This window comes from Sapajus apella, unplaced genomic scaffold (assembly GCF_009761245.1).
Source record: "Sapajus apella isolate SASKATOON/1434 unplaced genomic scaffold, GSC_monkey_1.0 scaffold231, whole genome shotgun sequence".
In the NCBI taxonomy this organism is placed as follows: Eukaryota; Metazoa; Chordata; class Mammalia; order Primates; family Cebidae; genus Sapajus; species Sapajus apella.
Window position 1 is genome coordinate 509,614 of NW_022437171.1, and position 22,881 is coordinate 532,494.

The window sequence follows — 22,881 nt, forward strand, 5'->3', positions numbered from 1 at the left end:
GTTTATGATTCCATCAAAATATAATTTCATATTCCATATACAATTACCATATAGTATCTCCAAGTGTAAACACACACACACAAATTCCTCTCTCTAATACCACAGCCCATGATACCCTTTCTGGCCTACAAATAAATCTCACAATTTAATCTTTATAGCTCCACTTATAACGTGAGTAGATTAAAATCTGACACAGAATCTCTGATGGTGAATTTTGAAGTGGAGAGGAACCCCAGGTGGCCAGCCCATGCGGAAGCATGCACTCCCACCTTGATGATGCCGGCCCATGCGGAAGCACGCACTCCCACCTCGATGATGCCGGCCCATGCGGAAGCACACACTCCCACCTCGATGATGCCGGCCCATGCGGAAGCACGCACTCCCACCTCTATAGTGCCAGCCTATGCGGAAGCACGCACTCCCACCTCGATGATGCCAGCCCGTGCTGCTGCCCCTGACACAGCTTCTGCTCATCTGGCTTCTAATTATACTTCTGGCAAGTCTTCCCTGATACATGCCCAGATGTGGTTCTCCTGCTACCTTTCTCCAAGCTTTGTTCACTATAATTTGAAGAGTTCAAAACATCCTTGGGCCACATGAGGCCTTCATAAAATGCCAGCTCCCTTTTTCTAGGAATTGTGTTAAAGGCCAGTGTGGGCCAGAGAAGAGGAGTGCCAGGCCCCTGGAAAATGTGAAACTGAGGCTGGGCCCTAAGACAGGAAGTAACTAAGTAAGGGAAGGGCTGGATTGAGATAGAGGAGGTGGTAAGAAGACTGGCATGTCTGGGGAGCAGCCAACTGGCAGGCTGGATGGGTAAAGCAGTACGAGATTGTAACAGAAGGTGAGTGACAAGCAGGTGTTTGAATCTGACTGCGTCCACAGCTACCCCTGGCGCAGCCTCACCTGTGCTCGCTGAAGACAGAGTTATCCAGAACTATCTTCTCCAGCAATTCAATCAGTTCATGAGGCAGGTCAGCTGTCATAAAGGCCTTGACAGTGACGGAAACCTCTTCAGGATCCCGTGTTTCTGACAATGCTGTCTGTACCACCTGGTTTTAAAAAGCATTTGAAAGAACTTGATTAAGGTCAATTCAAGACTGTATCTCTGAAGCTAAACAGAAGGGAAGGACTCCTCCAAGATGGTCTGGAACAGACACAGAGAAAATGGGAAACTTCTTAAAGTAGAAAAGGAAGGGTTTTCAAAGTAAATTTCAGGAAATTCTCAGGTTGCTCTATTTTGACAATTAGTTTTTCTCTCACATTAGATGAGCTAGACTCTTATTCTGTTCCAATGACGACTGCACTAGGCATTTAAAATGCATATCTCCTTTTAGATTTGTCTTTTAAAGCCACTATTCATAGCAAACCTGGCTCCACTTGTCTAGTGAAGGGGCTTCCAGTAGCCTCTTACTGGCAGAGTGTGGTTGTGGCATAGTCCACAACCAGAGCTGAGGAGCCAATGCCTCCACACAGGATGTCACTCAGAACCACAATCTGAAGGAAAGACCAACAAAAGACTGGCTGTGCCACCCCTCATCCAATTACAGGTGTCTTACCAACAAAAAGACTTACAAATAGGGTGGAAAGACAGTTTTCCAAAGAGTACATTTCCCACGTGACAGCAATTTGAAATGCCAGCACTGGTGTCTTTGCACTTCGTACCAGCCACCTTCAGTGACTTCAAGGATCTAATATTTTTGCCACGTTTCTGGTTCTCCTCAGGGCTGGGCAACAGCCGCATATCAATGAGAGGGAAGAGACAGCTCTGGAAGGTCTTTCATGGCTAACATAGCCCTCTGACCATGAACTTTCACCTAGCAATCTTGAGGGGTCTTAAAGGAACCTAGGATCAAGGTCAGTCCAGTCCACCTTTCTGGTGGTCTTTGTGACTCAGTGGTACCATGAGATGCAAAAGTTCTACCTCTGTGGAGTTGGTAATAACCGCAACAAGCAGGCGGAAGAATTTGAGGACTGGAGCTCTCACAACAGCTGAGGAACCAAAAGGGTACGCCTGAGGGAAAGGGGCACCGGGACACAGCACAAGAAGTCCATCCAAAGGAGGAGGCACGCTTCCTACAGTGACATCTGTCAATTCTTGAAAACCTAAGGGTAACTTAAGTAAATACACAGGTTGTTTTAAGGGCAAAAATAAATTTCTACCATCCTGTTTGAGTGAAAACAGGATGCCCCGCCTAAGGTTGCCTGAGGACACTGCTCTCAGTGAACTTTTCAAGAGGTTCTACTCCGGAAACTAAAAGCAGCCTCCCTCTGTCATTATGTGCTCTGATTAGAGGAACATTACAGTTGGATTTCCCACCAGGAGGTGGCTACAGATATTCAATTACAGTAGAGATAATGAAAGACCAGCAGCTCCACCCAGAAACAGGAAGACAAGAGGCCCCCGCTGGCTCTGGTATGGTGCAGTGTTAAAGTGGCCCTTCCCCAGTGCCAACATGAAGTCACCTTCAAGGTGTACCAGGTGGCTGGACTATACCTGGAGAAATGTCTGATGTCTGGGAACCTGGAGGTAGATCCCTAGTACAATCTTGTGTTGTTTAATATTTTTATTAGATTTGGATGGGTAAAAGTCCAAAGCTGATAGAGATTCAAAACAACATGGCCTTCCATAAATCTCAAAGTATTTCAAAATAAAAATTTATTTAAAAAAATAGTGGCACAGACTTGAGGAAACACTGGACAGAAAACGAGAAGACAAAACTCGTAGAGATAAGGTCAAATCCAGCTCTCAAGCCGAAAGCATGGTGCAGCAGGTTGGCACTATGTACGAGGGAGGTAGGAGTTTTAACTGGTCCTATGCTCAAGGCTGTAGCTACTTGTTGGGTGAGGGTTTTGTTCCAACAATGGTCTTGGCCCACCCCTAAACAGTATGCCCAGCACCAAGGGACAGTGCTGAGGCACTATCTGCGTATGTCTGTGAGGCTGTGATGGGAGGGCAGGCTCTTCCACAGGGCTGTGAAAGCCTGTCCAGAGGCTAAGGCAGACTTCCACCTGCCCTGGCCCCAGTTCTCTGCCCTGTGTCCAAGGAGGTGCTGGACAGTCACAGGGGCATAAAGAGTTCCTCAGCAAGAAAGCTTCTTAACCTCTGTCCACAGGGGCTGAGCTGGAGAAACAATCAAGGACCCAGCATGCAGGTGTGCCGCCAGGTACTCTCTTCCCGGGGCTGCACATCCCTGCTTTGGATTCAAGGGCAATTCTATGCCCTTGGCCAATAAGCGACTCCAAGTCAGCTGACCCTGGGGGAATCAGGCTATTTTTAGGCAAGCTACTTCTGCAGGGGAGAAGGTTCATAAGGGCTAAGATGTTTTATTTTATTTATTTATCATTTTTTATTTTTTAGAGACAGAGTGTCACTCAGTTACCCAGGCTGGAGTGCAGTGGCATACAATCTCGGCTCACTGCAACCTCTACCTCCTGGGTTTAACCAGATTCTCCTGCCTCCGCCTCCTGAGTCACTGGGATTACAGGCATGTGCCACCACACCTGGCTAATTTTTGTATTTTTAGTAGAGATGGGGTTTCACGATGTTGGCCAGGCTGGTCTTGAACTCCTAACCTCAAGTGATCCACCTGCCTTGGCCTCCCAAAGTGCGAAGATTACAGGTGTAAGTCACCACACTCGGACTATTTATTTTTTTGAGATGGAGTCTCTCTCTGTCTGAGGCTAGAGTGCAGTGGCACGATGTCAGCTCACTGCAATCTCTGCCTCCCAGGTTCAAGAAATTCTCCCGCCTCAGCCTCCTGTGTAGCTGAGATTACAGGCGTGTGCCACCGCGCCCGGGTAATTTTTGTATTTTTAGTAGAGATGGGGTTTCAGCATGTTGGCCAGGCTGGTCTTGAACTCCTCAGACTTCAAGTGATCTACCCGCCTTGACCTCCCAGATTTCTAGAATTACAGGCATGAGCCACTGCACCTAGCCAACATGTTTTAAATGAAAAATGAAACCAGTCACTTGAGCCACAACAATGAGTAGATGGCAAAATGCAGGTGCACACACACAGCCATTTCTGTGCCTCACCTGGTCAATCAGCTGTCTCCTGTATGGATTGGTCTCCTCAAGGACATGAGCCCAGAGCTCCGGATTCTTTCTGCGTACCAGGTAGCGGGCCTCGCTTTTGAACAGAGAATTCTCATGGCAAACCTGAAATGAGCACACTCATGTGTGTAACACAGCAGCCAACCAATGGAAGCTGCTTGGGAAGACACACCCCAGTTCGTTCCTGGTGTGCCTGATACTCGTTTGGTGGACAGTCGGAGCCCAGGCAAGACGCTGTGCTTTGACACGAGATAAGCAGCATCCTACAGGGTTAACAATGCACTCAAACTACCTCAAAATGCCCTCTCCAAGTTTACAACAACTCCCAGGGGTGTGGCACATCTTTGGCCAGTAAAACCACCTGCATTCAGGGACATGCTCTGTCTCCCACTCTGTCTGATACAGCCACTGCTAGCCATGGGAGGCTACTGAGTGCTTGAAATGTGGTGTGTGACAGAAACTAAATTGGTAATTTTTAATTTAGTTCAATTTAAGTACTCATATGTAGCTAGCTCTAAACCATCTCCAAAATGTTATCAGAACAGTCTAGAACTGGTATAAAACAGCACAGACACTGAAACATTTCAAGTCTTTCAGTGTCTGGAGACCCTTTTCTGAATGTTATAACAGATCTCCAAAACACCAACAGTCCACTGGAATGTTCTAGCATGAGCAGCACTTGCTAAATCTGGGGGAGGATGGGATCTGTCGAGGGCCAGATGCCAGGCACAAGGCTGAGCGGCTTGCACACGTGTCTGCGGATGCAGCACAGGCTGCCTGGGTATCACAGCAAAGGCCCGAGCAGGCTGGTGTGGCACCAACCTCACAGGTGCCCTGTTCATGTCTGGATTTTTAGATCACATGGTTAGGTAGGAAAAGCTCATACAATTTAACCTAAACATGTAATTACACACATGTGGATCCAAGCCTGAGCAGACACAGGCAAAGAACCTGGGCAGATGTTTCAAGCCAGCAAGAGCTCATCGGTCAGGGGATGGGGAAGGGCTTGTGTAGAGGGCTACTCCAAAAGGGGGGGCATGAAGCACAAGGGCACTTGGGACAGGAAGCACCCAAGGAACTGCACGCCCCTCCATGTAGGGTGGCAAGAGGAGGGGCTGATCAAGCTGGGGAGTCGGAGGAAGGTGGTGTTCCACAGAGGAGCTCATGAGTCAGGCCAGGGAGTTCAATTTTGCCCTCAAATTACCAGGCAACACTAAGGACTGTCAGTAGAAGGGTGATGAGTCAGGTTCAGGGCCAACTGGTCTACAGGTACGATGCATACAAATTGCATGAGCAAGTCCCCAAAAGCTGTGAGAAGCACAAGGAAATACATCTCATGACCCGCCATCTCCAGGTGCACAGAAAGCCCTGATCTGCTCCCCACAGGGACACCTTTGAAAGCTTCCCTGGGAGGCCAGGGCTAAATGGGCAGCCCTGCACATCTTCTACCCACCTTGATGAGCTCAAGGTCACACTGCCCCCGCTCATAGGCGACACAGGCCAGATGGGGGTCTCGCTTCTCACAGTAGCGACCCACCACGCTGCTGTCGTAATAGGTGTTCTCTCTCAGGAAGCACTCGGGGCTGTTGTTGCTGTCAATGTAGATTTTAGCCAGTGCATTGTGAGTGGCAGGCTCCTCACAGCCTTTCTGAATCCGGGACTCCAGCCAGGGAAGCAGGAGCTTAAGCCTTTGAAAGAAGGAAGGTGCCGTAAAGTCTCAAGGTTACCACTGGAAATCTTGAGAGCAACTCCAGGGCTCTGATAGTTGTTTCCTGAAAGAAAAAATCTCTGAGTCCATCAACTTCAGGTTGCTCTAGGGACCAAGATGGATCTGGTTTCTAAACTGATTTCTACTGTTAGGTTTTCCCCCAAGGTCTTCACAGTACCAACAGCAAGGAACTCATTGCTACATCTAAGATGTGTACAGGAATGACCAACTGTGGAGACAGTCCTGGAGAATCGGAAAGAAACAACAACAGATACTAGAATCCAGAAGCAAGAGAAAACAAGTAAGGACACCTTACCTATTTCTTTTTTCTACTTCAGCCACCAACTCATCAGTAGAGAACTGTCCTCTCACTGCCATGATTAAGTGTTTAATCACTTCCTCAGAACAATCCACATCAAGGAGCCCTCCAACCACAGCTGGGTTCCGGCTAGGATTGACCTAGGGTAGTCAAGGTCAAGTAACTTCAGTGTTGCAGACACAAGTTATTGTTAGAAGCCTCCTACAACTTGGACAGTGTGGGCAAAACCCTGAAAGAGCTCCTGTTTAGGACTGGCTTTGTCCTACCAAAATTCACTTGCTGATGTCCTAACCCCCAGTGGGATTATATTTGGAGAGAGGGTGTTTAAGGAAGTAATCAGTGTCAAGGTGGGGGGCACCCAATGCAGCGGTACTGGTGTCCTTTAACAAGAGAAAGAGACACTGGGAGTGCACATGCACAAAGGAAAGGCCCTGTGAGGGCACAGCCAGGAGGCCATCTGCAAGGCTGGAAGATAGCCTTCACCAGAAACCAGCCCTGCCAGCACCTTGATCATGGACTTCCAGCCTCCGGAACTGTGAGAAATAAATGTGTGTTGTGTCAGCCGCCTGGACTGTGGTCTTCTACTCTGGCAGTCTGAGCACACTAACCGATCACCCTTCAAAATGATAGTCTCCAAAATGCTCAGGTGTTAGAGGCAGCCTCTGAGGTGAATACTATTGCCACTGACTGGGGCCCAGAGGCAGCCTGGTGTCACTCCAGGGAGCCAGCAGTACCTTCTGCACGTAGATCTCAATGTACCTCTGCAGGTTGTTGCGGTATAAATACAGGACAAGGTCATGGACAAAGCCGAAACGATCACATACGATGATGAGGGGAAGCTGGTCTGTGAGCTTGGCCTCCTGAGGGTTAGAATGCACAGAACAAGTCAGGGAGTGAAGAAACCAGCCAGCCAGACCCGGGGCTCATTGCCCACACAGGACGGCATTGTCTCTGCAGCAGAGGGACACACAGGAGACTCGGCATGAGACTGCTCTAGATAGGCTGCTGTTTTGTGGTATGGTGTTTGCTTTGGTAAATAAGTGAGAGAAAGGTATTAGTATTTGGTTAAAGACTGCTAAATTTGGCATTAACATTCCAAGTCTGGACAAAAGCATCATTTGATTTAAGACAAGCAGCTCATTATGTGCAAACCCAACAGAAACCAGGCCATTCTCAAGAACAGCGCACCTGCGGTAAGGGCTGCCTTTTCAGACACGCAGCTGCAGGCCATGGAAACACACCCGGGCACTGCTCCCAGATGATGATGGCACTTGGGTACGACAGCCACAGGCCACCACAGTCATGTCTCCCCTCGTATGGTCCCCTAGGTTCCCTCTTGAAGTTTTAAGTGTTTCCTCCAAGGGAACGTGAATCCAAGTGTCATCTGCCACTTGCAGGCTTCACCCATACAGACTACCTATGCTGGTTCCTCTGCACTCTTCTCTTCTAGCTGGCTGGGAAGACGACGTTCCAGGTGAGGTGCTGAACATGGCAAAGCAGCTATGAGCCTGGTCCTTGAAGGACATTGGGAAGGAAAGCCATCCCACTCACTGCCAAGCCATCCAGGACTGCCACAAAAGGAAACAGGTTTCCTGTTCTTTATGCCACTAGCGCTGAGTGGTCTCCTAGTTCCTGCAGCTTTGCCTGCCTAATTGACAAGGGCACCAATGGGATGTTGATGAACTGCAACGCAGCAATAAACTAACTCCCTACACTTAGGTGCCAGATACTTAGAGCACAGCCTTAAGCTTCTTTCTACAAGTTCTTAAAATGATAGATGGATTCCTCTAGAACTTTAAGCCATAAAGCAAAGCTCTGTCTCTGGGGACTAAGGGGGCCCTGGTGAGACAGATCCAGCTTCCCACCTCCTGGGACATCTGTGGATGGTCTGCCCCACCTGCCATCAGTGAGGGCAGCTCATGGAAGGAGGTGGTGCTGAAACACACCTTCAGGAAGTTCTTCACATGCTCTGGGTTGTAGCAACTGCTCTCCCGGCATATCCTCTCCACCTCCTTGATCTGCCCTGTCTTACAGGCAGCCTGAATGTATTTCAGATGCACGTCTGGGTCTTGGCTGAAGTTCACGATTGAGCCCAGGAAGTAGAAGAGGCCTATGAAGAGACACCATTCCATTTTTGTCCTTGTAACTCCCACCTGCCTCCTCCACAGCTGTCGTCGACCTTCACTCGATGAGCCTGCTCCACTCTTCAGGGACCCACAGCCCACTCAGAATTCATAATCGATATGCCATTTGTCTGTTTTGGCAGCTCCCAAATATAGTTAGTGAGATTTCCATCATATTTGGCAGGTATACCTGGATGTTTTCATGTAGAATACTAGGTATTTGGTACATGTGAAATTCCTTTTGGTGGCCCAGGTATACCTAGATAGTCATCATCAAGAGTAATTCTCACTGAGGTAATCTGAGAGGGCTGTGGGACTGCTGCTCTAAAAAGGCATGCCAAGGGATAGAGAAATAAGCCATGGCCTCTGGCAAGAGCCTGCGACTTGACACGGAGCTGACAGTGACATGGGCCCCATGTGCTGAGCCCCAGGGTGAGCCCCAGAGGACAGCATTCACAGAGGCTAATGATGTTCCTCACCATTACAGAGGCCAGCCAGGAGGCACCAGTAACAACAGGATAGGATACATCCGAGAAGGCTCCTGCCTGTTGAGGTCTTTCACTGTAACCGTGAGACTCTGATGCTAGGAAAGAAATGGGCAGCCCCAAGGCCAGTGGTTCCCCATCAACCTACCCTACTGTCCTCTCCCAGCCCAGCTCCAGCCAATCTTCTGTCATGGTCTTTCCTACAGTGGTGTCTTCTGAAGAGAAGGCCACCTCCCTGAGGGCAGGGTCCTGGCCCACCCTCTACCGATGCCCCAACCTCACTGGACACATGGCAGTGGCTTCATGCCTAGACAAATGCTCAGTCTCTATCCTGGGAGAGCCAGACAGCCCCAACCTGTCCCTAACAAAGCCACTCCCACCCCCACTGCCCTACCACACTTTTTTGGTGTGATGCCCAAGAAGGGCAAAGGAATATAACCAGGTTGCCTCATCAGCCCCACAATCACTGGGTAGCAGACACTACACAGCAATGCACTCTCTATTGTGGGCTCTCACTTAGGAGTGGTCCAAGGAGCTTCCCTCCTGGGGCTGTGAAGACCAGACATCAAGCCCTTTCACCGTACCTATGACACAGGCTTTTAGAGGAATTCTCGCCAGACTGTGCCTCATAGACACACTGGGCTCTGTAAGTCTCTCCACCCCATCACCAACCAACCTGACTTCTTCATCAGGAAACACCAAAAAGGTTCCTGAAGCTGAGTGGTGCACATGAGATAGCAGTACATTCTGCCACCAACTGAGCACCCAAGGCAGCGGGTGCTGCAACCTGCCCGGCTTTGCAGGAAGGCCGTTTTAAGTCAGGCAGGTAGACAGCAACACCTGAGAAAAGAGGTACAGTCATGTGGCAGGGTCGGCCAGAGGCTGCACGGCTTACCTTCATAACTCTTGAAGGATTCGAAGAGCTCCACCAGGGCCTGCGTGCCCAGCTGCTCATGGTACTTAGAGGCCACCTGCACACACAGCTGAAGGTTCTGTCTGATGTTAGCAGACAGCATAGCATGCAGACACTCCACAGAATCCTCCACCGACAAGGAGCCGAAGAAATTGACAAGCCACTGGGAACAAGGAAGAGTCTGTCCACAATGATGCACCACTCTAACGACTGCTAACATCTGGAAAATAACTAGGTCATTCCCATGTTCCCCTGAGTGTCAAAAATATTCCACATAAAAGGACTGAAAAGCAACTGTCCGTCACGGGAAAAAGTAGGAGCAAAAAGTAAAGCTGGGAAGACACTGATCTAAACTGTTCATCTGGAATATTCCACAGATGATGCTAAAACTTATTCCATAAGTTGGAACACAATAGCCAGTTTAGCTCTGTAATGGTTTCAGACAGCCCTGTTATGCTGTCAGTGTTAAAAGGTGACCAGTATTCCTGCTATTAGACTAAGTCAAAGGTGGACATCAGAAAGAAAGGTGCTACAGGGCCCAGAGACGCTGCTGAGCAGATAAACTTTGTGTGTGGGCGGATCTAGAACTGCTTTTGGTAGTAAAGTATGGTAGGTTAGGGCAGTGACAGGCTCAGGCCACGGTTCCACAATCACCAACAGGTGGTCACTGGGGAGCATGTGACACTAATTGCATAGACAACAGCCACAATAGGAGTACCTCAGGGGTACACAGTACCTCGTGATTGAGGAGGTGAGTGTGGACCACAGCCCTCTTGATGTCAGAGATGTCGGTGTAGTGCTCCAATGCCTGCTGCAGGAGGCCTGCCTTCTCGCAGAGCTGGGCGATGTGGGCCCGGTCGTAATGAGTAAACATCTGATTTCCAAGGATGGCGTCTGCAACCTATGAAACAGGGAATTTGGTGAGAAAGCCTGATCAGTGGCAATAACTTTTTAAGACCAGCTGCTCAACCTTGCCCCAGGGTAGGATATAGGCTGGCGACCAGAGCTCACAAGCCCGTCCACATCCACACCTCTGTGGTGGCAGCAGTGCTTGTGGGTCCCAAGAGCCCTGGCTGTCCTTGAAGTCACCTTAGGCCCTTTGCACAAGGCTCCATCCTCCCATGTTGCAGAGCTGGCCCATCCCACGTGGCCACAGAGTTGGGCCTGTAAGAAAGGCTGAAAAATGGAGCTCTATAAAGCTCTATTACTGGGATGAGATCAAGTCGCTGTTGGAGTTTTTAAGCCATCACATTTTTTTTTTTTTTTGAGACAGAGTCTTACTGCATCACTCAGCCTGGAGTGCAGTGGCACAATCTCAGCTCACTGCAACCTGCATCTCTCAGGTTCAAGTGATTCTCATGTCTCAGTCTCCTGAGTAGCTGGGATTATAGGCACGCACCACCATGCCTGGCTAATTTTTGTATTTTTAATAGAGACAGAGTTTTGTCATGTTGGCCAGGCTGGTCTCAAATTCCTGACCTCAGGTGATCTGCTCACCTTGGCCTCCTAACGTGCTGAGACAACAGGCATGAGCCAATGCACCTGGCCAGCAATCACATCTTTTTTTTTTTTTCCCATTTATTTATTTTATTGCATTTTAGGTTTTGGGGTACATGTGAAGAACATGCAAGATTGCTGCATAGGTACACACATGGTAGTGTGATTTGCTGCCTTCCTCCCCATCACCTACATCTGGCATCTCTCCCCTTGCTATCTCTCCCCAGCTCCCCACCCCCCAGCATGCCTCCCCTATTTCCCCCCAAATGCCCATCGATGATAGACTGGACAGGGAAAATGTGGCACATATACACCATGGAATATTATGCAGCCATCAAAAACGATGAGTTTGTGTCCTTTGTAGGGACATGGATGAACAATCACATCTTATAGGGTTTCTATGGCAAGATCAATGTGAGGGCTCAAGTCTACCGATTTTCCTCGATTGAGCTCATGGCTAGATTGACTCGCAATGGCTAGAGGGAGATCTGAATGTAACAAATCCCATTTGTGCTTACTAGACTTCTCTACTAGGCTAATTACAGAATGAGGAATTGGGGATTGCATTTAAAAAACAATGAACACTCCTGGAAACAATTTTGATGAGGCATAAAATCTTTTTTTTTTTTTGAGACAGGGTCTCACTGTGTCGCCCAGGCTGGATGGCGAACAGGGGTGGTGTAATCTCAGCTCACTGCAGCCTTGAACTCCCAGGCTCAAGCAATCCTCCTACTTTAGCCTCGCAAGTAGCTCAGATTACAGGCACACGCCACCACACCTTTTTTGTGTAGAGATGGGGTTTGGCCATGTTGTCCATGCTGGTCTCAAACTCCTGAGCTCTGCTCACCTTGGCCTCCAAAATGCTGGGGTTTTAGGCAGGAGCCACTGCACCCAGCTACTAAACATTATCTTTAAGTAGGTAAAGTACGTCTGGGCTAAGACTGGATAGAGGTCAACACGGCAGCTTTGCTGCAGGGCTGATTGAGTGTTTTCTGAGTATCTAATGCTGGTCTTGACAAGCTATGCTCCCAGGCGCCTTCCCCTGCCACTCAGCGCACTCCTTCCCGTTCCTTCTAGGATCTGCATCACCAACCAGGTATGGCCAAACACAGAGCAGCCATGGCCACTGTCACATGCCAGACTGCTTCAGAGTGACACCTGCTCCTGGTTCCCCACAGAGTTGATGATCCAAACCAAGTACTAAGAGTAGGGTTTTTTGTTTTTGTTTTTTTTCCAGGCAAGCAGCAGCTTTATTAGTAGTGCTGGGTTCTCCCCATACCTTACAGTGTGCTTGGAAACATTCCTGAGGGTTTCCAGGGAATGCCCCCTGGTGCTCAGGACAACACTATGTAGCACTGACACTGGAATGATATCAATACAGCTTTGGTGTGTAGGTTTGCAGGACAGCGTACAGGTTAACACTGTGATATGAAAACTTCAGACAACACCAACTCTCAATGTGGACTGGGTTTTTGGCCAAGGGGGTAACTTCTAAGTGACTGGACACTGGGCCCATTGCCATGTCTACTTGAGGCCCCAGTGGCAGGAGGAGGGCGTCTAGGGCTGAAGCTCCACATGGCCCTGTTGCTTTGCCTTCATCTGCAGATACTGCCCTTTGTCTTCCTCAAAGCACTTTTTCTTGTCCTCGGTCTTGGGCACCAGCTGGGGCATGGGCAGTGACCTGCCCTCCTGACTCAGCGACACATAGGTGAAGAAGGTACTGGCGGCCGGGTAACGCTTCTGAGAGCTGTCCACAACAGGGTCGGTGTCCACCAAGACCTCGATCTCCATGGACTTACTGCCTGTGAAGGTCATGCGTCCCGAGATGGTGATGATGCAGCCTTTTCTGATCTTGTCATGAAAATTAATGGTGCCCACAGAAGGTGTGACAATGTTCATCTTGCAGTGGCTTGCAGCCATGATCCCGGCGACCTTGTCCATGACTTTATGGTCAAGGCTCCATGCATGAAGCTGTGCAGGGTACAGTCTGAAGGCCCCACCAGGTGGATCAAGCTGGACTGGCTGTAGCTGACAGTGTTCGGCTCTGGGTTGAGGACTTGCTGGACGATGTCCCTGTTCTTCTACTTGGTCTCCGTGCGCTCCAGCTTCTGGGCTTCATTCTGCTTCCAGCCCTCCTCTTCCTGCTCCTGTGAAGAATACATCACAGGAGGCACCTCGAGGACCTTGTCCACGTTCTTCAGCGACAGGGGCACATACCAGAGGGTGGCCTTATTGGTAAGCTTTTTGGCACCTGTGAGGATGTTTCTGGACATCATACTGACCTGCACCTCCACAGAGTGCTTTGAGGTGTAGGTGATCTCCGTGCTGATGTGGGCCACCTCACTGATGCACAAGGGCGACAGGAAGTCAGTGTGCTTGACCCAAGCCAGCGCGGCCACACTGCACTCCCCATTCTGGCTGCTGCAGTGCCAGGTGCTGATGATGGCACTCACCTCCTGGATCATCTTCAGGATGGTCCCATCATGTACACTGCTCGCCCCATTTGGTGTCATCTGCATGATCCGGCAGATCTGGATGGCAGACAGCGTCTTGATGTCCGGGCCCTACATGCTGGTAGCTGTGGCAGCACGGGCAGCTGCAGGAGGGCACAGGGGTCTCAAGAGTAGGGCTTTAGAACTTGTGGCGTTTACCTGAGTCTCCTATTCTTTGTTTCCTTCAGGTGTATCTTTACTTCTGGTTTTCAAACATTTTCTCCTCATAGCAACAGTGTAGTTAGAGAATTTAGAAACCATCACGCAGTCCCACTGCCCAGAGACTGCCAGCATCCTGGGGCACTAAGCCAGAGCCTGCTGGCACTCTACCCAGCTACTTGTTTGTTCTGCACCCTTTAGGGTCTGGGCATTCCTCAGAGTCTGCCACGTTTCTGAGTGGTACTCAGTTTGTTTCAAACCTCACTCGCTAAAAACTGTTATATACACTCACAAAGTCATGAGAGTCCAGTGGAATCCAAGCAGGAAATAAACAGCACCTTTGTTTCCTAGAGTTGGAATATGACCCACTTCTTAGCAGTTAACTTGAGGATTTGAATAAATTGAGGCAATAGAACAATATACTTAATATGTTGTTTCCTAATTATAAAACAATAAGTGATTATTAAAGAAAAAACAAATCAAAAGAGATAAGTATAAAACAAAGTGAACTTCTACAATCTTATCCACTTAGTACCATGGTGAACAGCTTGATATAAACTCCTCTAAATCCCTTTCTTGTATATATATCCAAATTTAACCCAAAAGAGCAGACATGTGACTTGATTATACCTGCCTCCCACAACTTTCAGGCCAACAAATGATGCCTCACCACAATGAGATACCACTGCACACCCATTAAGATGGTGATTAGTATTATTATTATTTTAGACAGGGAAAATGTGTTGGCAAGGATATACAGAAATTGGAACTGCTAAGCATTGCTGGCAAGAATATAAAATGGTGCAGCCTCCTGGAATACAGAATGGTGGTTCCTCAAAAAGGTAAACATAGAATTACTGTTTGATATGATCCAGCAATTCCACTTCTGGGTATATGCCCAAAAGAACTGAAAGCAGGCCGGGCCCAGCGGCTCATGCCTGTAGTTCCAGCACTTTGGGAGGCCGAGGCAGGCGGATCATGAGGTCAGGAGTTCGAGACCAGCTTGGTCAACACAGTGAAACCCCGTTTCTACTAAAATACAAGAAATTAGCTGGGTGTAGTGGTGGACACCTGTAATCCCAGCTACTCGGGATGATGAGGTGGAGAATTGCTGGAACCCAGGAGGCGGAGGTTGTAGTGAGCTGAGATTGTGCCATTGCTCTCCAGCCTGGGTGACAGAGTGAGACTCTGTCTCCAAAAAAAAAAAAAAAAAAAAAAAAGAATTGAAAGCAGGGCTTCAAAGAGATCTTTGTACATCCATGTTAACAGCATAACAACAGTATTATTCACAATAGCCTAAAGGTGGAAGCAACCCAAATGTTCATCAATGGATGAATGGATAAGCACATGCCAGATATACACATGGTGGACTATTATTCAGTCTTAAAAACGAAGGTGTTTCTAACCCATGTTACAATGTGAATGAACCTTGAAAATAATATGCTAAGTGAAAAAAGCCAGATAAAAGGACAAATATTTTGTGGTTCCATGTATATGAAATATCTTGAATAGGTAAATTAATAAAGACAGATTAGAATGGCAGTGGTCAGGGGCTGGGAAATGAGGAGTCATTGCTTAACAGTTACATAGGGATGATAAAAAGTTCTGGAAATATATAGTGGTAATGGTTGCATAGTATTGTGAATGTTCTTAATGCCACTGTATCAGACACGTAAAAATTGTTAAAATGGTAAACCTGGTTATGTATATTTTACCACAATGAAAAAAAAAAAAGAAGAAAGAAATGATGCCCCAATTATAACTGTTTCCATGAAAGTCTTGTACCATGATTTCTGGAAAATCCTTTTAAGGAAAGTCATGGAGAATGTCCCCTGAGAAGTACAAGATAAACATCTGATACAAGCCCAGCCCAGTCCAAAGCCACTGTGCTCAAATCTGCAAGCCCACAGAGAGGTGTCACAGGTGCTCTGCCTCTTAGTGTTCACCTAGAATGTCACTAACCTGGGGTGCATGAACAAGGTTCATCTCCAACAGCCATGTCTGGAGGAGTCCCTCAGCCGGGCGATTATTCTTCAAGGCATCCAATAAGAAGGAAGTACATTGCTGAATTAAATTGTTTTCCATGAAAATGTCCACAATCTGAAACATATCCAACCCACATTTTCACTCAGGGTGTTTTCATTCAGTGTTTTATTTTCCTATTGAAATAGTTCCTGAAATATAATCTCAATTAGAAATTCAACAACTAGTTCCTTCCTTTGTATTTTCTTTTTCTTTCTTTCTTTCTTTTTTGCACTATTGCCCCGGCTGGAGTGCAGTGGCATGATCTCGGCTCACTGCAACCTCCACCTTCTGGGTTCAAGTGATTCTCTTGCCTCAGCCTCCTGAATAGCTGGGATTACAGGTGCCTGCCACCCTGCCCAGCTGATTGTTTGTATTTTTAGTAGAGACAGGGTTTCACCATGTTGGCCAGGCTGGTCTTGAACTCCTGACCTCATGATTTACCGGCCTCAGCCTCCCAAAGTGCTGGGATTACAGGCGTGAGCCACCGTACCCAGCCTGTTTTGTTAATTTATTTTTTTGAGATGGAGTCTCGCTCTGTCGCCCAGGCTGGAGTGCAAAGACATGATCTGGACTCACTGCAACCTCTGTCCTCTGCCTCCCAGGTCCAAGCGATTCTCCTGCCTCAGCCTCCTGAGTGGCTGAGATTACAGGCACCCACCACCATGCTCAGCTAATTTTTGTTATTTTTAGTACAGACGGGGTTTCACCACATTGGTCAGGCTGTTCTCGAGCTCCTGATCTCAGGTGATCCACCTGCCTTGGCCTCCCAAAGGGTTGGGCTTACAGGCATGGGCCACCGTGCCTGGACCCTTTGCATTTTCTTATGTCATCACAATTCACATAGAGCCAGGTGTAGAGGTGTAGTGACATGTGCCTACAGTCCCAGTTACTCTGGAGGCTGAGGTGGATGCATTCCTTGATCCCAGGAGTTGAGACCATAACAACACAGAGACCTTATCTCAACAACAACATAATTCATGTAATTTGTGGCCATCAATTTATTAATAGATACACTTGCAAAATTATATCACCTACATAATACTTACCAGTGAGGTATTTTACTGAAGTATATGAAAGAGAGTAACTTTTATAAGATATGAACTCCCAGAATCCTCTACAGGGATCCAAGTAGTAACCACATATTACTTAATCACATCCTAGAGGCAGCTGGGATGCTTAACTTTAGGGGTCAGCTTGACTGGATTAAGGAACATGTAGAGACCAGGTAAGGCATTCCTTCTGGGTGTGTCTGTGAGGGCGTTCCCAGGGGACACTGGCATGTGAGTTCAGGGACCAAGTAGGAAAGATCCACCCTCAATGTTGGGAGCACCATCCAATCGGCTGGGGGCACAAAAAAGGAAAGAATGGATTTCTTCTCTTTCTCCTGGAGCAGGGACATTCCCCTCTTCCTACCCTTGGACATCAGAACTCCAGGCTCCCCAGCCCTTGTACTCCAAGACTTACACCAAAGGCCCCCCAGGGTTCTCAGGCCGTTGGCCTCAGACTGAGAGTTACGCCATCAGCTTCCCTGGTTCTAAGGTTTTCAAACTTAGATTGAGCCGCCCTACTAGAATCCAAGATCTCCTCTAGCTTGCAGACAGTCTATCACAGGACTTCTCAGCCTCCACAATCATGAGCCAATTCCAATAAACTCCCTCTCATATATCTGAGTTGGGGTCTCACTCTGTTGCCCACACTGATGCAGTGGCAAGATCAGCTCACTGCAGCCTCAACCTTCAGGGCTCAAGCGATCCTCCCATCTCAGCCTCCTGAGTAGCTGGGACCACAGTTGTATACCACCATGCCTGGCTAATTTTTAAAAATTTTTTGTAGAGACAGTGTCTCACTATGTTGCCCAGGCTCCCTCTCATATATCTATAGCTATGCTATTGGTTCTATCTCTCTGGGGAGTCCTGACTAACAAAGCAGCTGATACTTGATGTCTAACCCATACATATCATTATATTACTGGGGCGTAACTAGGAAAATGCAAATATTTACACAGACAATTACTAAAGTTAAATTGACATTAATTTAAATAATTAATATGCCACAGTAAGATGTGAAATATAAGGATAAATTTAGTAATTGTTTTTGAAGGACAGCTTTACAGGAAAATTAAAAAAAAAAAACAAAACTTACTGACCAGGCAGTGGCTCATGCCTGTAATCTCAGCACTTTGGGAGGCCAAGGTGGGCAGATCATGAGGTCAGGAGTCCGAGAATAACCTGACCAACATGGTGAAACCCTTTCCCTACTAAAAATACAAAAATTAGCCAGGCGTGGTGTTGTGCACCTGTAATCCCAGCTACTCAGGAGGCTGAGGCACGAGAAGCACTTAAATCTGGGAGGCAGAGGTTGCAGTGAGTCAAGATCGTACCACTGCACTCCAGCCTGGGTGACAGAGCAAGACTCTGTCTCAAAAAAAAAAAAAAAAAAAAAAAAAAGAACTTAACTAATTGTGGAACTCTTCATAAAGTACAAGAGAGAAGTTTATATTTTAAACAACTTTAAAATATGAACTGTAATCAAGATGTGAACCGGAAATTTCTTTCCTATTGGAAGCTAAGTAAATCTGGCTCAAATCTCTTATTCATGCTCTCTAAAATATCTGCAAATTCCCAGATGTATAAACACAATATAATGGCACTTATTATTTCTAAACAGGCTGCTGGCTATGATGTGTGGCTTCAAGCTTGTTACACATCTACATATCACCAGAGCTCCTTGTACCAATTTACTAAAAGTGACTTGTTGTGTGTTTACATCTAAATTCTAAGTAGGTTACACTAAAAAACAGGCTGATGCTCACACAGATCCAGGTCACTCGGACACCCACAGGATGAACATCTGGGGGACGCAACAGCACTAGCGACTGGTGCTCAGGCCAATGGTCAGGGAGACACAATGACAACTGTGGTGGGGCAGGGGATAGAGGGCTGGATCCGAAATGACATCCTCACACCTACACGCATCACCACCCAAAGACATAAACCCACGCACACATACTCTAGAGTACTTCAAAACAAAGGAAGCAATGAGTACTCACATAATAAAAACTAGAAGACAAACTCCTCAAGTATACTAGATTTTTTAAAACTGGAAGATTAATAGCAGATGAAGAAAAACATTGAGGCAAGTTAACAGGAATCTTCTAGATGGCTCTAAAAGCCACAAAACATTGTTTGAAATGGCCTGTGCTCACCTGGTTAATGTTGGCCAGTGGCTCCTCGTCCTGCACAAGCATTTGAGAAAACTGCAGGCCCTGTTCCGGACTGATCTTCATCACACTCCTCAGCAGAAAGATCCAGTCTGGGGTGTACCCAACCTAGAAGCAAGGGAGCACCAAACAGGAAAATCAACAAAAAATCTCAGGCATCAGAAAAGGAAAGGAACGTCTCCATCATTTGTTTCAAACTTGTGTTTACAAAGAAATGAGCAGCAACATTACCATGTGTAGGCACCAGCCTTCTGCCAAACACAATATCCAATCAAATCAATTGATTTCATGTACATGGAAGGCACGATTAACTATACAAACAGCTCAGACCACAAAGAAGTTAATCTGATCTGTGTGCAAACAGGGACAAGATCTGGAAGTCTGCCAAAATATCAAATTAACCTACAGAAGGAAAGGAGGGAGAGTAAAAACAAGACAAAGCTCCCAAATAAAAATAAGATGGAAGGACTGGAAAACTAAGGGTAATAAAAAACGGAAGAGAATAAAATATGATCATTATCAATGAATAAGGATCCTAACAGCAACACCGCCAACTCTCACACCAGAAGACTTATAAAGAAGAGCATTTTATAAACTTCGAAATCAGCAACCACTCAACCACATGTGAGTAATATGTGAGATGCTGATGGTTCAACACACATTACCTTTTTGGCATAGAGAACAATTTTCTGGAATTGGCCAGTTTCTGCAAAACCCTGGATCACTTTGCTTGGCACGTTTGCCTGAAGGTACACACTCAGAGCGAGCATGGGGTCAGTGGTTCTGACCAAGTCTCCGAGCTCCTCTGAGCACTCCAGCTGTAGTATGCCAAGGGACAAGGCAAAGTTAGGAGGTGGGGAGGGAGCCTGGACCAAGTTTTCAAGCTGTGGGGGGTGGGGGACTATGAGCTCACAAGCGTTTCTACCTTATCTTCTTTCAGCCACTTTTCTAGGAGTTGCTTACGCCCCTGCTGAAGAACCAGATGGCAAAGTTCTAAAGATTCAAGTTTATTGAGCTGACCCTGGTCGAGCAGGATTCCAAAGTACTGCAGCAACGGAGAAGCCTGGCCAGACTGAGTGGGTACACTCTGGAATTTCTGGACTGTCTCTTTGGTACGCAGGATTCCCTAATAATAAATGGAAAAATAGGTCACTGTGTTGTAATCACGGGGGGTCCCATCACTCAACTTGCTTGTATATAAAAACAAAAACTTGCCAATGGAAATTCCGCACTGCTGAGTCATGGACAAAAAGTCCTCCACCAAGGCAACTGCTTCTACCTTCAACAATAACTGAAAGTATGGGGGACTCTAGGTCCTTCAGGTGGCTTCGCACCTACGCTTCTCCCCCAGCATGCTGCAGTGAGAATTAGGCCTCTCAATCGGTCTTGTAGTAGTGAAGTTCTGCTATCATTATATTCTAATTCAAAATACTTAAATTCATGAAGAAGGCTAGAAATGGTTTGTTCATAACTACCCCTTGAAAGACAAGAAAAATTCTTTCAAGGACAAGCAACTTGGAAGTCTTTATCTACTTAGGAGCAGATTCAGTCTCTGAACAATTTATCCAAATAAAATAAACCAAAGAAAAAGCCATATGCAGAAATGTATATTCGAAAAGAGTAGAGAAAGTCCAGAGTAGGACTATTGCTAAATAAAACAGGGAACAACCACTTGATGTATTGTAGTTATATATTTGACAACCAGGTAGCAGGAGTAGAAAATTGTAAGTTACAAAAATGTGAAACTGTACCTAAGCTGTTGGGTGAGAGGTATGTATGCACACAAAATGGGAGACAAGAAGAAGTGCTGATACAGGAAGACTGTGCTTTCTGTTTACTTCCTTAACTGTTATGCCATTGGTGCAGAAATGTTAAACTAAAAACTCATAACACAAATACACTGCAATATTAGTAGTGAAATACTTTTATGACTTATTTTCCTCTCAAGATTGGCTCTTAACACTCAGGACACTTGAACAGTATTCAAGGTTTATCACCTTTGGTGCAGACGCTGCCACTTTGGCGGCTTCAGCATAGCTCCCCTGTGCAAAGAGGGTACCGAATTTTCTCACGAACAACTCCTCTGCCCCAGCCAGGTTACTACGAATGGCCAAACGCAGACCAAGTTCTGGATTCTGAAGCACGTTGGCTGCATAATTCACAATGTTATCTTCCTCAACACAAACTGACAGCACCTGTAAGGACCCAACAAGTGAGAGCGGCTGAGCCTAGAAAAGTGCCCCACCATCCCTCCGCCATGTTCCCTCCCGATGCTGGAGGGGTAGCCACCTTCTCAGGCGAGCATTGAGCACACCAGTGATGGTGGCCCTCATAGTGAAAGGAAGCAAAGGAGACGAAAGCTGAAAGGTAAGAAAGCAGAATAGCATGGGAGTCTACGTAGTTGTTAAAGTTACATGGATAAGCACCCCAGTGATGCGTTCCACACTACAACAAAATGACCTATGTAGATGGAACTGATAATTTTTCCTCTTAAACTTTTTATTTTTAAAGCACAGAGTTTATTTCTTTTTTAAAAAACATTTTTGTAGAGACAGGGCCTCACTAGGTTGCCCAGGCTAGATTCAAACTCCTAGCCTCAAGCAATCTTCCTGCCTCAGCCTCGCAAAGTGCTGGGATTATAGGAATCAGCCACTGTTCCTTTTATTTTATTTTTTTTAATTTTAGAGAGAGGCTCTCACTCTCTCACTCAGGCTAGAGTGCAATGGTATGATCATAGCTCACTGCAGCCTCAAACTCCTGGGCTCAGGCCATCCTCCTGCCACCCTCCCACGTAGTTGGGATTACAGGCATAAACTACTGTGCCCATCCAAGAGTTTCTTCTTTTAACTATCTTTTTTCAACTATGGTTGAGAAAAGTAACTTCAATACTGTAGTATCTGCTTTTTCAACCCTGCCAGATTAGGGTGTGCATGGTATGAAGATGAAGTGTTGTGCATCAGAACTGCTATTCCATGCGGGAAGGAGCTGCTCTCCTGGAATCAGTCCTGTGTTAGAAATGGTGCTGTCTGAAGAGGGGAAGTGCCAATATGAAGGAGAAGGGGACATGGATTAGGGTTTTAATAACAGGAACTATTAATAAACTATGCCCAGCCACTTTCCTGGAGAAGAGGGAAAGTAAACACCAGCCCCTAATGAATGGAAAAGGTGGAAAACAAAACGTCAGAGTTACACACCTGTCCCTTTTTGTTGACACCAATAATTCCAGAGGTTGGTTTGTGTGGAGCAGTGACAAATATTGTGTCAGCACTAATACGGTTCATGTAGATGCACACACCAGACTCTAGGTCGTACAGATGAAGATAGCCACACTTCGTGATCAAGTAAATAACACCATGTTTAGCTCCAATCTGTAAGAAGACAGACAGCAAGAAGTTAAGAGGTAAAGAGGAGAAGCCATGTGGGTAAAAAGAGTTCATAAATTAGACTAAGAGGACTTTTTTGTTTTTTTTTTGAGACAGGGTCTTGCTCTGTCACTCAGGCTGGAGTGTAGTGGTGCCACTATAGCTCACTGCAGCTTCCAACCCCTGGGTTCAGGTGATCTTCCCATCTCAGCCTCCAATGCAGCTGGGACTACAAGTGTGAGCGGCCACATCCAGCTATTACGAGGATTCTTCAGTCTCTCAGGCCAAGAGATTACTGGTGGGAGCAACGCTTCACTGAGACATGGATTCTAAGTTGTACTTGATTGAGAATTAGTTTTAAAGCCATATTTTGTCCAGCCACTTTCAAATAAAGGTCCGATAAACTCAGGCTACTCCATTTATCTTTCAGGTAGAGTAATCCTTTCGGTTTGTCAAATCCCTTTAAGCAAGCTGTGAGTTCGTAAGAGAAGGGGAAAGTTCCAGACAATGACCTAAAATGCCAA

General features: G+C 46.8%; 1 protein-coding gene and 1 pseudogene across 13 annotated transcripts in view; both read right to left on the minus strand.

The window, feature by feature from the left end:
- CLTCL1 (clathrin heavy chain like 1) overlaps positions 1-22,881 on the minus strand; it is a 105,740-nt gene that overhangs the window by 34,751 nt on the left and 48,108 nt on the right. For all 13 annotated transcript variants that reach the window (XR_004266042.1, XM_032271413.1, XM_032271418.1 and 10 more), the window contains 14 exons: positions 22,190-22,363; positions 20,993-21,190; positions 19,921-20,121; positions 19,661-19,813; positions 18,981-19,103; positions 15,713-15,850; positions 10,339-10,503; positions 9,585-9,765; positions 8,028-8,191; positions 6,816-6,941; positions 6,079-6,221; positions 5,508-5,742; positions 4,037-4,159; positions 904-1,049 (listed from right to left, as the gene is read on the minus strand). Coding sequence is in view for 12 of the 13 variants with exons in the window: in XM_032271413.1 (XP_032127304.1) it covers positions 904-1,049; positions 4,037-4,159; positions 5,508-5,742; positions 6,079-6,221; positions 6,816-6,941; positions 8,028-8,191; positions 9,585-9,765; positions 10,339-10,503; positions 15,713-15,850; positions 18,981-19,103; positions 19,661-19,813; positions 19,921-20,121; positions 20,993-21,190; positions 22,190-22,363 (2,270 nt within the window). In the remaining variant the exon portion in view is untranslated. The remainder of the gene's footprint in view (positions 1-903; positions 1,050-4,036; positions 4,160-5,507; positions 5,743-6,078; positions 6,222-6,815; positions 6,942-8,027; positions 8,192-9,584; positions 9,766-10,338; positions 10,504-15,712; positions 15,851-18,980; positions 19,104-19,660; positions 19,814-19,920; positions 20,122-20,992; positions 21,191-22,189; positions 22,364-22,881) is intronic.
- LOC116544806 lies at positions 11,936-14,626 on the minus strand (annotated as a pseudogene).